Source organism: Amorphotheca resinae (assembly GCF_003019875.1).
Source record: "Amorphotheca resinae ATCC 22711 unplaced genomic scaffold M430scaffold_5, whole genome shotgun sequence".
NCBI classification, from domain to species: Eukaryota; Fungi; Ascomycota; class Leotiomycetes; order Helotiales; family Amorphothecaceae; genus Amorphotheca; species Amorphotheca resinae.
In genome coordinates, this window is record NW_020194475.1 from 574,797 (window position 1) to 589,833 (window position 15,037).

A 15,037-nucleotide genomic window follows, 5' to 3' on the forward strand; every position below is an offset into this window, starting at 1 on the left:
TAGGTTTTTTTTTTTTTTTTTTTTTTCGGAAACACCCACGAAATGGCCTGATATGGAATTCCGAACATACAAACAAATCCCGGACAGATGGCCGAGCTGGTTATGGCGCCAGGTTAAGGTCTCCTTAGCATACAGTTTCCTGGTCACGAAAGTGGCGTGGGTTCGAGTCCCACTCTGTTCATTTGTTTTTTTATTTTTTTTTTATTTCTCTTTTTTTCGGGGTCACTGGGAATGGATTTGCTTTCTGTTGGTTTTTAGGGGTTGAGTTGGAGAATTTGCCCTTGTTTTGGAGGCCGCGGCTGGGTAATCTAATCGTGGGCCTTGAAGAGAGGGAGGGTCCTAAAACACACATATACTTAAAGTTCTCAGCCCGAACTCAAATGTCAAACAATAACGGCATTATCGAGCATTGAGGTAAGTCACAGACTCAGATCCTCATCCGGTACAGTAATTGTGATAAATGTACACACGGAAATCTACGGAAACACAGTGTGGATTTAGCTATAACTTTTATGTGACCTGAGATCGGGAGAGATGGAATGTTAAAGTTATTAGCACATAGCATAATAATGGAACCTCAAAGACGTCAATTCGTGAAAGCCTTAACGGTCTCTTCTAATAAACTGTCCTGCCAACTTGACCTAGCATTCCTCGTAAGAATTGACATTATGTTTCGCTGTCTGGTATTTTCTTCGCATAACACATCAATGACTTCGTAAACAGCTCAATATGCAACCACGCTCGAAAGAATGATACCGCCCAAGACGCCATAGCTATGCATGATCCAACAGATTCGCATCAAAACATTCTGCGTCAAGACAACAACCCCTATAGCATCTGTCCTGCGATGCCCAAGCCCAGCCCGGCCATCATCCCAGCCATAAGTGTCGGCCTCGGTGCCGCATTCGTCGGCACCCCAAACCCACCATTGGTAGCCGGCCCAAAAGGCGGGCAGTTCGAGCTCTGGATCCCATAACATGCCTCCTGGCTCAGACTACTACAGATACTGGCCGCGGACATAGATCCTAGATTCGTGGCCGTCGGCGCAACCGTCACGCCCCCTCCTCCTGGCGCCACCACCGTAACGCCAAACCGGTCTCCCACAAGGTCGTTCGTGCAGGCGGCAAAGTTCGCTTGGCAGGCGCTGAAGGCAGAGTTGCAAGCCACGGAGTTGGCGTAGGTAGTCGGAATATAGGGGAAGGGGAAATAGGGATTTGATACCAAGGAGGCGCTCCCGGTTGTCGTAGGTGTTGTGCTGGAAGGTGTCGTCGTCGTGCCGAATATAAAGCCTCCAGGGCTTGTCGTCGTTGCACTCCCAAGTGTAAGGCCGGCGGCAGTCGTTGTGGCTGTAGCAATACTCAATTGACCGGTACATTTTGCTCCGATGGGACAGCAGGCTATATTTCTTCCCCCATCGAAGGTACACACTGAGCCAGCTGTACAACAGGCTCCCCCGTTGGCTGCTCCGAGCGTGGAGCATGAATCGTAGTTTGCAGGACAACCGCCATCGCGCCTAAGGAGGTCGTGAGAGTTCGGTGTCAGGGTCTCGTTGGAGATGAGGAGGGAATTGGCTTGGAGATATGGCTCGTAGAAGGGGGCGAGGAGGGGAGGGATTTGGAGGGCGGATATGGGGATGAAAAAGACTGGTATAAGGGCGAAAATTTGCATTGCTTGCTCTGCTGAGAGGAATTGATCGCCGTTGTTACTGGCTAGACTGGCTAGGATTGCAGATAACCTCGTCGGATTGTTGACTTTGAAAGTATGCTGTAAATAGATGGCTTCCCGCAGACGATTGAGGTCGGTCCTGTGAGTCTGTAATAAGTTTATGTTCCGGACACACTGAAATACAATGAAGCGGTCAAGAAGATCTCACCATTCGATTGGCTTATGAATAAATGCGAGGTGCCAGGTGAGGTGGACAGTCTCTACGGAGTATTCTCGAAGGGTTTTGGCGCAGGGGTGCAGGCCAAGAAAAGTTGGTCGGGCAACGCATGTGGAGAGTTGTTGATACCTGGAATGTATGGCACAAAGTCAGGCACATCATGTTGATACAGATCACCATCAATCATCACAATCTGCCAATCAATAAACTCCTATAACATATTGCTGCCGGGTTTTTGCTATAGTACAGTGCAACAATTTTGTGTTCGTTCTTCTATCTTATGTAACACCGACCCCTCCCATGCGTGAGGTATCGTATTTTCGCAGAAGCCAAATTTTCGGGTGTGCAAAGAGCATTAATCGGAAAGAGCGCAACATGCATGCAGATGGATTATCGAGAAAAAAGCATTACGTCTACTGGCAATAACCTGACGGCTGCATAGACTTTTGGGCGAGAGTGGTGTGCCGAGGCTACGCTCGAAAAGCATCAACATGTAAAGCAACAGAATGAAGGGAAAAGCCATGCCCATGATCTCAGGTTGTCGTGCACGGGAGAACGAATACGCGATAAGATGCCGGCAGGACCTCCGATCTTCTGAGCTCCTATCAAACGCCGTGTGAAGACCACAATCAAAATTCGTAAATACAGTCAACGTGAGGTCCGAGCCATCGTATCTGCCGTGTTGCATGCGATATAAACGAGGGCAGACATGGTAGGTAGTACCCAATGAACGGACGATACGGCTTGATAGCCAAGTCCATAGATCGGGATATCTGAGAAGGATTATGTGATGATGGGAAGGACACAGGAAGGTGATAATGTGTGACCAACCAACGACAGAGAAGATAGATCCAAAATCCGTACTCGAACCAGAATAGGATTTGACAAGATCATCGCTCCAGTTCCTCCTTCAACTTGGGATCAACCAAGTTGTCAATCTTCTTTCTGCTCCTCAGATCGAGAGCACCATTTCTCCAAGCGGATCGAAGCTTTGCAAATGCTGGTCGCTCGGAATCAGGTCCTGCCTTGGACTTCTCATCTTTGACAAGCTCGACATAATGTGATGCCAGAACATCTGGTATGACTTTCTTCTTGCTGATGAGGATCTCGTCATAATAAGAGATCAGACTCTTTACTCCATAGATAGCATTTTCTTTTGCATCTTCAAGGGCGTATTTTCGGAATTCAGAATACATCTTGGGATTGAAATTTCTGCAGAGGAAGTGGGACCAGAACTCATAGAGAACTTTCATATCAGGATGGGTCTCGCCAGGTGCAGAGGATTCTCGATTCTCTAAGGCTCTGGCGCGAACGGTTGTATATAACTCGTCCTTATTGCCTTCCGGTATTGGGGCCTGCTGTCTTTGACCCTTCACCCACATCACTGGAGGTCCGTTATTGGAAGTAGTTCTCGTAGGGGAAAGAGGACCGAAAGGGCTCCTTGAGCGCCGCAAACTGTCAGGAGAGCTGTCATATCATCAGTCAGACAAAGGACTCAACGCGGGAAACAGTACATCTTACGTTTCGGACGCACGTGATCCATTGGCCAGGCCTCGACCTTGACGGGAATCGTCATGAATTTCCTCAGCAATCGATCTTACATCGATCGAACCATTCGAAAAGGTTCTTGAGGACGCGTTATGATACGCCGGTCTTGCCTTGGAATTTTCATTGCCTTTGGGAGAAGCGAACACGAGCTTCAAATTCGCTATCTCCTCGTCGAAAAACGTGGTCTCCTCGTCCAAGGGGTCAGTAGTGCCATTGAGAGGAAGCGCGCCAGGAGAAAAGTCTGGCACAGCAGCTGAAAGTGGGGTCTCGGGGTGGTATGTGTTTCCGTTCACAGGGGCAACAGGGGCGCCGTTTCCATATGATCGAAAGCTGGACTCCATGCCGTTAGGGGAGAAGGCAGGCGGGGAAATTGCGTGAGCACCGGGCATTAACATCGATCCCATGTGTTGGGGTCTCTGATGTAGCTGCTGTCGTTGGTGATACGAAGGACCAGCATTTCGGACAGACTCATCTCTCTCTTCCATTGACAAGACCCATTTTTCCCAGCCCTCCTTTCTCCTTATACGATCAATTCCGTCTTCACCCTTGATGATATCAATATTCTCCGACTCTTGGCAAGCATAACGCAACATGTCCAAGTCCTGAGTAAGGGCTTGTATCCGCTTGAAACCAGCAATAAACGCCAAGAACACAAAGCCCTGGGAATCCATATGTTTCCGCAAGAATACATCTTTGCAGAGATTGTCAATTGAGAAGTAGTAATCGAGCTGCATGGTCACCATTGCAAGCAGCGGGAACTGATCGACATAAGAAAGGTATGGAACAGCACTCATTGTCTGCAATGGCGGATATTCATACATGCCCTGGGTCTGAAGTGGCGCTATCTGTTGCGCACCATTGGGGAAGCGACCGTAGATGCCATTGTTAGGAATTGATTGTGATCGGGAACCACCCCGGCCACCTCTCGCTGGTGCCTGTGTGTATGGATTCCCGAAGGCAGTCTGCTGCATGGAGGGGCTGTAAGGGTTCGAATTTTGTCGAACAGCAAACCCATTTGGTTGTGGTCCATGACCGTTGGTAAATGCATGTTGAGGATGCTGTTGACCATTTGCAAACCCATTATGCCCACCACGACCCCGGAAGCCCCCACGGCCGCGATCTCCACGGCCGTCAGCTCTCTGACTGTTGTCCTTGTTGAAATTGGCACCCTCTTTAAATTGGTTGCCCTGTTCGCCCTTTCGATCAGCGGCTGCGGATCGTGGGCCGTTCTCATTTGAAGCAGCTTGTGCGTGATCTGCGTTGAAGCCTTTGGGATTATCTCCTCGAGCCGACTGATGATCCTCTGAAGCTTGATCCGCAGTGGAGGTTCTTCGGGCATCAGAGTTTGAGCTCGACTGATTCTTGGCCGGAAGGTTGGTTTGACCCGGTTTTGATTTGTCGTTAGTGGGAATAGCAGGGGATTTCCCTTGGGATCGTATATCACTTGACGGCCTCTTGGCCGAATTGGGAGGGAGAGAAGTAGCCCTAGGCGCAGTCGACATACCTCTTCCGCGGTTTTCGGGATCTCCTGCAGGGCCGGCAGTTGAACCATTGTTTGCCTTCTCTCCGGTGATTCCTCGCCCAGTAGTGTCTCTACCCATACGAGCGCCTCCACGACCTCTCCCGCCTCTTGGTGGTAATGGTGTGTTGAAGTTCACCGAAGGAACATATGGCACCGGAACCCACTTCTCTTTAGGTCTCGGCTTATTTGAAGCGACATTATCATCTCTTTCGTCCTTTTCCTTCTCGGATTTCTCTTTCTCCTGCGCTTTGCGCTTTTCTTCCTCCAATGCTGTCTCTGGGGTTGGCCAAGACATAGCATCCTCCACAGGCGGAGGCAACTGACTGGCCGCAGCTTTTTCTTCTCTGTCACTCACTCTACTACCTCGAGGGCCAGCTCTCTTGATGGAGGCATCCTCCTTTCCTTTGCTTATGCCGTCGGAACCTTTCTTCTGCCCCTTATTGGTACTTGGTTCCTTTGCAACTCCATTCACTGTTGCATCCAAGCCCTTGTCTCCATCATCGGGGCCGCTTGCCTTTCCGCGTCTCTTCGGGTCGGCTGGCTGGACAGCACCATTCTCAAAGGCCTGCGAATTCTGGACTATCGGTGGACTGGACTTCACCTTGAGCGCTTGCGCCTCCTTCCGTTGCTGCCAGATGTTCACGGCGGGTGGAGGAGCAGCTACAAGAACCTCCGGCTTCTTTTCTTCTTCCTTTTCCTTTTCTGCATCCTTCTCAGCAGTCTTCTGCTTCTTGCCCTTCTTGCCTTTTCGTCCCTCCGGTGCCTCTGCAGACTTGTCTGTCCCGTTTGCAGATTGGGTATGTCGGTCCCACACCGAATCGGACTGAGCGGAGCCAGATACTGTAAGGTCTTCCTCCTTCGGAAGTGTTGAAGTGGAAGCTGTTCCAAAGCTGGGCGAAGCAGGCGAGGAACCTGAATTTATCAATGTTGATGACTTCGACTCGGAATCCATACCCAACCCCAGTGGATCTGACTTTGTAACCGCGTCATAGCTTCCATTCGTAGCCTTTCCAGCGCCCTCGGAACCAGAGTTTGCTCCGTTAACCGAAGCTGATGGAGTATGCACGGCGGAATTTGCATCCTTCGCCGGTGTGCTGATACCAGATGTTGCCTGACTCGTCTGACTAGTTGAAGCCACTGAAGCTGCTGATGCCGTCGCGCGTCCCTTGGCAGCCTGAGCGTAGGAAAACACCGGGGGAGTAGGGGTAGCCTGTACAGGCGCTCTAGATTCGGTTGAACTCATTGTGAATAAGGCCCAAATATGATTTGGGAGATGTCGCTGAGGTAGGCTCCTCCAAAGGAGAGCGACTGCTCGCCAGTCTCTTCAACAAATTCTGGATAGTGATATTAAATCACCCCCAGTAAAGGATGTCCGGAGAGGTATGCTCAACCTCCCCGCACTGCGAGCCCACTACGCTGATCAGTTATTCGAGACTATGGGGTTTGGCAGATGTGTGGCGATGAAACGGCGATCCTTCTCTGAATGTGAAGACTTGAGGAGGATGCGGCGTTTGTAACTCGAGAGCGGGTCGAAATCCCGTGTCAGGAAAACTCGGTCGCGCGATCGTAGAGAGCTTGATGACGAGAGAAGATCCTTGTGTCTTTGGCGGAGGTATCGAAGCCCAATTGTTGACCACCCGAGGCCGTTGTGGATAGAAGACGTAGGAGAATTCACTCGCGTAGATCGACGAAAAAAACGATGTTTTGTCGATGACACACAGAGTGCTGGCGTGAACGGAACTCAAGGCTTGAATATCTGCACAGTCCACAGGGAGTGTTAGCTGGATGGTTGCATGTTGTGATGCCTCTGCTTTGAAGGCACGCGAGAGAAGTGGACTGAGGGCAGGAGATTCTGCCGTTGCGCGAATAATCCGGCGAAGACGAAAACGCTCCAGCAGGGCATTGAAGGGGCGACGAACCTCTGGAGGGAGAGAGCACCAGCAAGCCTAAACAGATGTCCGTGGCTTCCAGTGAGACCCAAACAAATCAGCAAGAGAGAGTTGCTCCGCAGGTGTTTGACATCTACCACAGGCAGGTATCGTCGGGAACTCTGTGGCACGTTTCCTGGTTCGTAAGAAGCGGCAACAAAGGGTGCGAAGTGCAGAGATGGGGAGGAAGAAAACGGAGTAATGACCGTCGACCTCAAGGCTCAAGGAAAACCCGGGAGTCGGAGTTGGAGGGAAGGGAAGATGGAAAACGGGGAGTGGAAAAAGTGAGGTCGTTAGGTAGTTAGGGCTGCTGGGCGGATTGAATGGAATATTCCTAAAAATTTATCTGCTACTCTAGATTGAGCGCTCCGGTTCTGTGCGAGCGGGCCTCCTTGCCGAACAGTGCGGGTACTTTACGGGTCACGTCTGGCACCGATTATTAATTTTGGCGTTTGACAATTTGTGACAACTGCGAATAAAGACGCGACCGACCGATGCAAAAAGGACAACGCCTGATATAGCCAGGCCGGCGCTGGGCAGACAGAGGTGCTCTTCCACTGCGGGCCGGCCAATCCTCGTGCTTGTATTGTCCAGTTTCTCATTCTCCTGCGGAGCAGAGCCTCAATGGCAAGACCCGTATTATGTACGTCGATCCGTCACAATTCCTCGGGCCCGATCGACTTGACGAAATCTCGTGCGAATGGAATGCTCTTATGATACCGAGCTCTGAGTCTCTTCCTCCAAGGAGAAAGTGACGCTTAAAGTGAAGTTTTTGGATATTTATCTCAGTCTTGGGTTTATATTTTTGGAACACGGTTTCTAGGGATCACGATTGCCATGACAGCACGGCGACTACGCGCTCTTGGATTTGAAGGGACTGTAGAACACCGAAGGCCAAAGGCATCGGGGAAGGTGTACGCGGACTAATTTCTGTTATCTAGGTACACTTCCATCCAAAACAGGTACTACATAGATGAAGAAAGGGAGAGTTTTTCTGACTTTCTGACGACCCCGAAGCAAGCCGCGTGGGGTTCTTCATGTTGCACGGTGCATTTACGTATACATACCCCGTTCGTAATGGCAGAGCTTGACAACCGGCTCTTCCACAGGGACGATATCTGGGCGCGATATCTACATGTTATTCAATTACCTGTACAAGAATATCAGGCATCAAAAGTCAAAATCTGGAGCATGGCAGTTCCATTCTCGAGGCAGCTTCCCGTGGTGACTTGCCGTTGGCATTGGCAGACACGGGGGTTGGATGAGAGCCGATAGTCACATGACACTGAGAAGGGCGGGGTACAAAACGTGATTCAGGTGCTGCTTGAGTTCTGAGAGAATCGATAAGAGAGTCGATAAGAGAGAATCGATAATCATGACCAGCTACAGTACACGCATACATATCCATCAAAACTCCATCAGAGGCTTGCAGACATGCCTTCATTACCCAGTCATCCATGCCGCAGCTCGCTGAGCCCCAAAGCTCGTCGCGAGCCGCAGACCGCTCGACCCCATGGGAAAGTAGCTGACCAGATACCAAATCAAGCAAGCCAGCTGTACGATCGACGAGATGAAGGTGAGAAAGGTGTTTCCAAGCTACACGTGATCTTCAGTTAGCGAGACGAACCAGGTCTTCTCTCCCGTGCAGGAAGGACACTTACACCCAGACTGAAGTACAACGTAAGGCCAATAGATCCAAAATAGGCGGCCGTAAAGGGGAGACGTGGTGTTGATATCAGGTGTTGGCAATAGGTCCAAGGACCCATTATGGCGGCCCAGGAGGCTAAGAACAAGGCTGAACCTAAAGACCATCTGGTGTGTCCCGCGCGCACAGTCAGCCCGTGTAAATATTGAGAACTTGATTCAGAGCCGTGGGAGATCTCTCGCCAAATAAGTGGGAGTCTCATCGTGGCTTTCAAACACCTTCTTGGGGGGGTGTAGCAGAATGAGACGCAAATGCATGTATAGCGGGTAGCTGCAGCAGGGTGATCCTGCCGAAGAGGTGGAGAGTGTCTCAGGCTGGAAGATATGGCCGACACAGGGTATCGTCCAAGGACAAGGAGGGCGAGACTTACAGAATAGCAAATTTCCTGGGCTTTGCCATCATTAGTGGCCATAATGCAAAGACGAGGACGAAGCATGCAAGCGCGCCCAGGTTGCAGCCACCAAAGATCAGAAGCCGATCCCATCTACTCACTATCAGAACATCGACGTCAGTATCTTCGTAATCAGTCCAAGGCGATGCGAACAACAGTCCAGCCACCGCTGCTGCATGAAGCACATGGCCCGCGAGGGTGGCTAACGCAGGGACAGTGGAACGTGGACGTGAACAAGAGCTCAGTAACGGGGGGTGACTCACAGGCAAACCAGGCTTCGTCCTCTTCACGTCGATTACGAGCCGGCAGCGGTGCCCCAGCAGACTCCGTAGTTGGGAGACGGCCATAGCCACCATCGCCAAACGGATTCAAGGACTTGATCGACGATAAGAGACCCGTCTGCTGACTGGTGGTGACGGGGACATCGGGCTCGCGGCGTGACCACCCGAGAGAGTTCATAGAATCTCTGAACGAGGAGGATGCCATGGTAGCAACAGTCGTAGCAGTAGTGGTAGTGTCGTAGTAGATCTCCGGTAGATGAACCTTAAGGTTGTCACAACCCGGCTCGTGCAGCGGTAGCGGACAGAGGGCGGGCGCTCCACTGGGGGGGGAAGAAGATATACCGACGGATAGCGATGGAAAGAGCCGGGCCGGGAATGGAGCAACGGAGGAGGGCTTTCGTTATCGGCCGTACTTGGGGGCGACTTAAGACGTGGGGACAGGACTTGAGCGTTCTCCCTGAGGTTGGGCCTGCAGGTATGTATGTCGTGCGTTGATCTCCCGTGTAGAAAGGAAAGAATACGGCGGGCTCTTAGCGAGAGAGCGCTTCGAGGGTGTCCAATGACCAATGAACTCGCAGCTAGACAGGGGGCGCGGGCTGGAATGGGCGGCCTTGCGATTGGCTTGTGATCAAGATGCACCTCGATGACCGATAATGTCTTCGCAGACAGGAGAAGGGGGGGAGGCGCGCGCGGGCGATTGGCTGCGCGGCGGGAGCGCGGTGGAGGGCAGAGGGCAGACAGGCAAGCTGGGGGGGCAGCGCCCAGGACGGAGGGGGGGGTGGAGAGTGGGAGGGCGTCGCGGGCGTTGCGGGCGTCGCGGGCGCGGAGGGAGAGATGATGGAGGGAGAGATCTCTTGCTCCCAGGCAAGAGTCAACAGTCCAACTGAGACCTCGAGCAGCGAGAACTTGGAAGAGGAGGTCAAGAGCGTGAATCAGGAGGTTCGGGGCTGGCAACCTTCTCTGTCACTGGGGTCCTATTCATGGTTTATTTAAAGAAGACTGTCCGCGGGGCCCTTCCCTCTTCTTATCGAAAGCCGTCTGAATCCCGATACTATAGTAATAATCCCAAGTCCCATCTTACTTACTACTCCTGCGCATCTGCCTTGGACCACTTGCAAGTGGCACGGGCAGCCCCAGAAGGTCAACACTCTACATACAATACAGGACAGCACAAAGGCAAGGCAAGACAAGACAAGACAACGAGCGGAGATCCCCCAGCACCAACATCCGCCGTCCTCGCAAGACTTGGTCAAGAGTCAAGACCCTCGGGGTTATCTCAAAGACCAGAAGCAGTCTCGAGAGAGAGAGAGAGAGAGAGAGACCGACATATCAAGCACCAAGGTCAGGACCAGGATTCGATACAGACCCATCGTCTCTTCTGGCCGCGCCCCCCTTATCATCCCGAGAGGCCGCGCGCTTTACTCTGCTATCTTCAGGCTTCAATGCGTTTGGCCCCTCTGGAAGCGTCGAATAATTACTCAGGACTTGATTAAACCTTTTCTGCGATTCTCCTATTACCCCGCGATCCCCAAGAATAGCTCCACCGCACGCCCCGTACCGACCGTCCCATACGTCCGTACTGGCCCTGCCTACTTAACGCGCACAGAGTAAGGACACACCGGTGGAGGTTGACGTTGGGCGCGGGCCTTGATATGAATTTTATTTTATATTTTATATTTGATTCCAAGTTCGTCCTTTACTGACTGTGGTTCAGCCGTCGCGCCGCTCCTTGACTCGCTCGCCTGGGAGACGTGACGTCGGGCGTAGCCGCGCCTCCATTCGCTCCCTTTGCATCCACACCGAAACTCTCCCCTCGGGCTCCGTCGATTTGCCTCTCCAGTCTCCGCGACGCCCAGTGCCCACGCTCCACATCCAATAAATAGCCTCCCCTGTACATCCATTCCTGTGCAGTGCTTTGCTTTTCACCGCCCTGGACTGTCAGTTGCGGGAGCAGTGGGCAACCTCATCCTCACCCTCACCTTCAACCTCCGAGATTTTACGTCGCCGACTCATACCCTTCAACCAGCACCGGTGCGACTAAGGCCAAGTCCAAGTCCACCAACACACGAAAGAGAGGACATCTCTCCTTTTGTCGAGAATCCTTCGCGCATCTTCAGCTATCGACCTGTGCCACCTCGCACCGCGACCCCATATTCTTCTTCTATCGGTGTCCCGCCTTCCATCATCATTTGTACGACACTCGGCGACCCAGAGCCGGACCCAATCCTCACCGTATTATCCCTCGACCGCCTATGTGAGGCTGCTGTTTGGGCAACAATACCTCCCCTACTCATTGTCGAGCTGGCCGTGCTTCACAGCCCTCCTCAGGTAGGTAGCCGCCTCGCCCACCAATTGTCCTGTTCCCTATTTTTCTGTCCTTGTTCGCGTCCTCGTACCCATGGCAGGTAATTGAATTGACGTTTATTTTATTAGACAACGCCGCCTTTTTAATAACCTTCGGGAAAGTGCGCCCGCCTTCGCAGATATACGTCGAGTCAGAAACCCTCTCGACAGAGTCCTACATACATCGAAAACCATCGCAGTCACTTATCTTTACACCTGCGTTCAAGAGCCTAGAGATAGAAACCCTCCTACTTTCAACTGCCGCTATCGCGACAACCCCGCCGAAATAAGTGCGTATTGTCTTCCGATTCCACCATAGAAATATCCATTCGTTCGTTAGGGTTCCAATATATCCACGAAATAGAGCTGAGTAGTCTCTGTTGGATTGATGACATGTGTGTCATACAATTGGGAGCTCGGGATTCGGATTTCCTCTTGCTTGCTCTTTCCCCGGATGGCTCTCTTAAAGCCATAGCAGTAGCTAATATCCAACCCACAGTACAGACGTTCGCAATTCCTCACAATAAGAAGCACCCACAAATATATATCAACGGCCTTCATTGATTGGCGACACCCAAAATCCATTGAGTACATTTTCAGGGAGGAGCCAAAATGGCTGGCACGGGAGCGTCCAGCCCATACATCAAAGAAGAGGCTGACGATCAATTCTTCACATCCCACAACCAAAGATACATGGGAGGTCCCCAACAAGGTTTCAATATGCCCCAGCAACACTTCAACCAGTTCGGCTCCCATGGAGGAAGCATAAACCCCAGCGATCTCACGATGGGTGGAAACGGGGTTTCTATTCCGAATGGCGGTGCATACGGAGCCCAGTTCCAAAACAACTTTAACACACAAGCGTCCAACTCTAGTACCGGCTTCTCAAAAGGCATATCTACTTTTGGGGATGATGAATTACTCGACAGCCTTGGACCAATGAATGATTCGCATTCCAACCAGACGGGTATGCAGAACAACGGGCAGGATTTTGGCGTAGACTTTGACTTCTCTCAAGCCATCTATTCCGGAAACAACACTGGCTCCTTGTCAGTCGATCCAAATCACATAAATGGCTTCTCCAATACCCCAGACGGCGACCCAATCCAGAGTCCCTTTGTTCACAATTTCAATCATGCTCAGTTTCGTCACATGCAGCCACAACATAACTTTGGTAGCTCCTTACAGTCACCCGCTTCTTATAATGGCTCGCCGCTTCCCGGATCGGACTTGCACAGTGGATCGGCTGATGGTTTTGCAAAGCAACGGCCTCGACTCTCCCAAGTGATGCAAGGACGAAAAGGCTCAAACACCAGAAGTCCTCTTACTCCCAAGACCCCTGCCATCTCATCTCTCAATATTGGTTCAGCTGAAGGGTCGAGCTTCCCAACGCAGCCTATTCGAACATCTCAGTCACATCGCCATCAGAAAACCCTATCGGGCCAGTGGGACCAGACACCAAGTAGCCTAGCCTCCTTTCCCGGTTCAGATTTCTCCTCGCCGATTCAGGGAGTACATCCAAACCCCCAGATCTCGGACATCCTAAAGGGGGCATCAATGCCAACGAAATTAAACAATGGCCACCAGACAAGCAGCGCACCAGCGTTACAATCCCAGGAAATGAAGCGGAGACGAAGAAGGGAATCTCATAATCTCGTCGAGCGCAGAAGGCGGGACAATATCAACGAAAGGATTCAGGAATTGAGTCATCTTGTCCCTCTTCATCGTCTCGAAGATGAGAAAGTCCGCAAGGCTTTGCAGAACAACTCACCACTTTCGCCTACTCTAGCAGGGCTGTCTGCACCTCCCAATGACATGAGTCCTCCCCGGGCTACGTCCGGCCTTGCTGGACCGGGTGCCAGGCGGGCAACGGCTGGCAACATCACTACTGGAATTCCAATCGAGGAAAAGGATAAGGGCCCAAACAAAGGTGACATCCTTAACGGTGCAGTGAGCTGGACTCGCGATTTGATGTGGATGCTCCATCTCAAGCTTCAACAGCAAGAAGATCTCGCCAATCTCATCACCGAATTGGGTGGGACGTTTCCGTTTGAACAGACAGAAGATGAGAGGCGCATGCATACCGAGTTAATGGACGCGATGATCAAGAACGATGGAAGCAACTTCTCTTATTCGCGACATCCGGGTAGTGGTCTAAGAGTCCCAAAACATACCGACATTAAGGGCGATCCAATCGGTGGCTCGACGCATGGTCAGCTTGACACATCCTTAAGTCCAGACAATCACAGCACTGGCGATACCAGCCAGGCTGGTATGGGTGGTCCAGGTCAATACTGGAGCGGCCACAACAGCGGAGGTAGTGGAGCCGATTCTGTCGGCTTCAAAGAGGAAGACGAATACGGAATGGATCTCACTCAATAAGATGGGGTCTTTCAATTTCTAGCTTCTGGGTATTACAGTGGTCTCGGCACTGCGGAGACGGGGATATTATTACGGAGCACACACGGGTCTACTTTCACTTCTATTCCCCATTTTTTGCACCCTACATTTTACTTTGTCAACAATCCTCTGCGACTGTTTTCAGGCGTTCTTGCATTTGGAGGTGGTTTGGTTTCTGGTAATGTTTATGGGCCAGGCGTTGCTCGCAGAACACGAGTCTAGCATGTTCAGGGATGGGTATCATGGTTTAGGGCCTTGTTTAGGGTCCTTTACTCTCGCTCTTGTGTTGCGATATTGGGTTGGGCAACAGGACGGATTGTTTCTTTTGGTCTTTTGCCTATTGTTCTTGCATTGCTGTTGGTTTTTATTTGGCCTCCATGCCACCCTATGATACCTGTGCATCGCGTGCTCTTGCTTTTGATAGTGACCCGAGCTGCTTAGCCCTCGGGTGAAGCTTCCTTATTCTTATTGGGTGTCTGCGGTCGCGGACATAGTTACAAATGGAACATATCTACCGTCTTTTGACGTCTCTCGAATAGCAAAAGTGACAAGATCATCTCTTGATGAAGCGTTTTCCAGAACTTATCAAACCTCACCGCAAAAGAACCCCGTTATCTCATGCCCCCACTCAATCAAGAGAACCCTACTCGCAACGTGGAGGGCGTAAGTAAGCACGGGAGCGCGCGCACATTACGACAGCCAGCCCCCCCTCCCTCATAGGTGATCTAATACTGTTGAGAAGGAGATCCCGGAAGTCAAGTTATAAGACAAGCTGAACCATACGGGAAATAATAACCCGAGACACTACTCCATGACAGGAATTCTAGGCACCCTCTAGAATTCGGAGATTCATCATCATCTTTCGTACCCCCTTGTTCCTCCCTCCCTCCGTCCCGTATCTTACCTGATCAATCAATCAATCATTCCAAACTTCCCAAACTTCTCATCTCACCTCTACAATATAATATATTATAAACCTTTCCCCCGCCACCCCCACCCATCCATCCACGCACCCAAAAATATTCCAACCGCCCCCC

At 51.3% G+C, this 15,037-nt stretch overlaps 7 protein-coding genes across 7 annotated transcripts; 2 read left to right on the forward strand and 5 right to left on the reverse strand.

Annotated features, from left to right (window-relative positions):
* Positions 1 to 529: 529 nt before the first annotated feature.
* Positions 530 to 1,902, reverse strand: M430DRAFT_58033 (hypothetical protein). The gene is made up of 2 exons (XM_024868706.1): positions 1,874 to 1,902; positions 530 to 1,804 (listed from the first exon to the last, which is right to left on the reverse strand). Exon 2 carries the CDS (start codon positions 1,666 to 1,668, stop codon positions 829 to 831), a length of 840 nt encoding a protein of 279 aa, XP_024721421.1. The 5' UTR covers positions 1,669 to 1,804; positions 1,874 to 1,902; the 3' UTR covers positions 530 to 828.
* A 251-nt stretch (positions 1,903 to 2,153) lies between these two features.
* M430DRAFT_229998 (hypothetical protein) lies at positions 2,154 to 2,702 on the reverse strand. Its single transcript, XM_024864811.1, has one exon. The coding sequence runs from the start codon at positions 2,568 to 2,570 to the stop codon at positions 2,238 to 2,240; it is 333 nt and encodes a 110-aa protein (XP_024721422.1). The 5' UTR covers positions 2,571 to 2,702; the 3' UTR covers positions 2,154 to 2,237.
* A 70-nt stretch (positions 2,703 to 2,772) lies between these two features.
* Positions 2,773 to 6,195, reverse strand: M430DRAFT_101072 (hypothetical protein; the record flags this gene model as incomplete). The annotated part of the gene is made up of 2 exons (XM_024860676.1): positions 2,773 to 3,349; positions 3,404 to 6,195. The coding sequence occupies 2 exons, from the start codon at positions 6,193 to 6,195 to the stop codon at positions 2,773 to 2,775; spliced, it is 3,369 nt and encodes a 1,122-aa protein (XP_024721423.1).
* Positions 6,196 to 8,175: 1,980 nt separating this feature from the next.
* M430DRAFT_58035 (hypothetical protein) lies at positions 8,176 to 9,519 on the reverse strand. The gene is made up of 4 exons (XM_024868707.1): positions 9,240 to 9,519; positions 8,956 to 9,076; positions 8,542 to 8,692; positions 8,176 to 8,476 (listed from the first exon to the last, which is right to left on the reverse strand). Exons 1-4 carry the CDS (start codon positions 9,460 to 9,462, stop codon positions 8,324 to 8,326), a joined length of 648 nt encoding a protein of 215 aa, XP_024721424.1. The 5' UTR covers positions 9,463 to 9,519; the 3' UTR covers positions 8,176 to 8,323.
* Positions 9,520 to 10,010: 491 nt separating this feature from the next.
* On the forward strand, positions 10,011 to 10,787 carry M430DRAFT_34522 (hypothetical protein). The gene has a single exon (XM_024866571.1). The coding sequence runs from the start codon at positions 10,238 to 10,240 to the stop codon at positions 10,748 to 10,750; it is 513 nt and encodes a 170-aa protein (XP_024721425.1). The 5' UTR covers positions 10,011 to 10,237; the 3' UTR covers positions 10,751 to 10,787.
* Positions 10,788 to 10,835: 48 nt separating this feature from the next.
* Positions 10,836 to 11,266, reverse strand: M430DRAFT_230032 (hypothetical protein). The gene has a single exon (XM_024864813.1). It carries the CDS (start codon positions 11,156 to 11,158, stop codon positions 10,922 to 10,924), a length of 237 nt encoding a protein of 78 aa, XP_024721426.1. The 5' UTR covers positions 11,159 to 11,266; the 3' UTR covers positions 10,836 to 10,921.
* A 564-nt stretch (positions 11,267 to 11,830) lies between these two features.
* M430DRAFT_230048 (hypothetical protein) lies at positions 11,831 to 14,082 on the forward strand. Its single transcript, XM_024864814.1, has 2 exons — positions 11,831 to 11,890; positions 12,100 to 14,082. The coding sequence occupies exon 2, from the start codon at positions 12,213 to 12,215 to the stop codon at positions 13,980 to 13,982; it is 1,770 nt and encodes a 589-aa protein (XP_024721427.1). The 5' UTR covers positions 11,831 to 11,890; positions 12,100 to 12,212; the 3' UTR covers positions 13,983 to 14,082.
* The last annotated feature ends 955 nt before the right edge of the window (positions 14,083 to 15,037 follow it).

Bases quoted from the DNA above. Each gene is read 5' to 3' on its own strand.
- M430DRAFT_58033 (XM_024868706.1), bottom strand. From the start codon at position 1,668: ATGCAAATTTTCGCCCTTATACCAGTCTTTTTCATCCCCATATCCGCC.
- M430DRAFT_229998 (XM_024864811.1), bottom strand. From the start codon at position 2,570: ATGCAACACGGCAGATACGATGGCTCGGACCTCACGTTGACTGTATTT.
- M430DRAFT_58035 (XM_024868707.1), bottom strand. From the start codon at position 9,462: ATGGCATCCTCCTCGTTCAGAGATTCTATGAACTCTCTCGGGTGGTCA. The intron at 9,077-9,239 runs GTGAGTCACCCC...ATGTTCTGATAG, and splicing joins GGACGAAGCCTGGTTTGCCT to TGAGTAGATGGGATCGGCTT. The intron at 8,693-8,955 runs GTAAGTCTCGCC...GGGACACACCAG, and splicing joins CCCAGGAAATTTGCTATTCT to ATGGTCTTTAGGTTCAGCCT.
- M430DRAFT_34522 (XM_024866571.1), top strand. From the start codon at position 10,238: ATGGTTTATTTAAAGAAGACTGTCCGCGGGGCCCTTCCCTCTTCTTAT.
- M430DRAFT_230032 (XM_024864813.1), bottom strand. From the start codon at position 11,158: ATGGATGTACAGGGGAGGCTATTTATTGGATGTGGAGCGTGGGCACTG.
- M430DRAFT_230048 (XM_024864814.1), top strand. From the start codon at position 12,213: ATGGCTGGCACGGGAGCGTCCAGCCCATACATCAAAGAAGAGGCTGAC.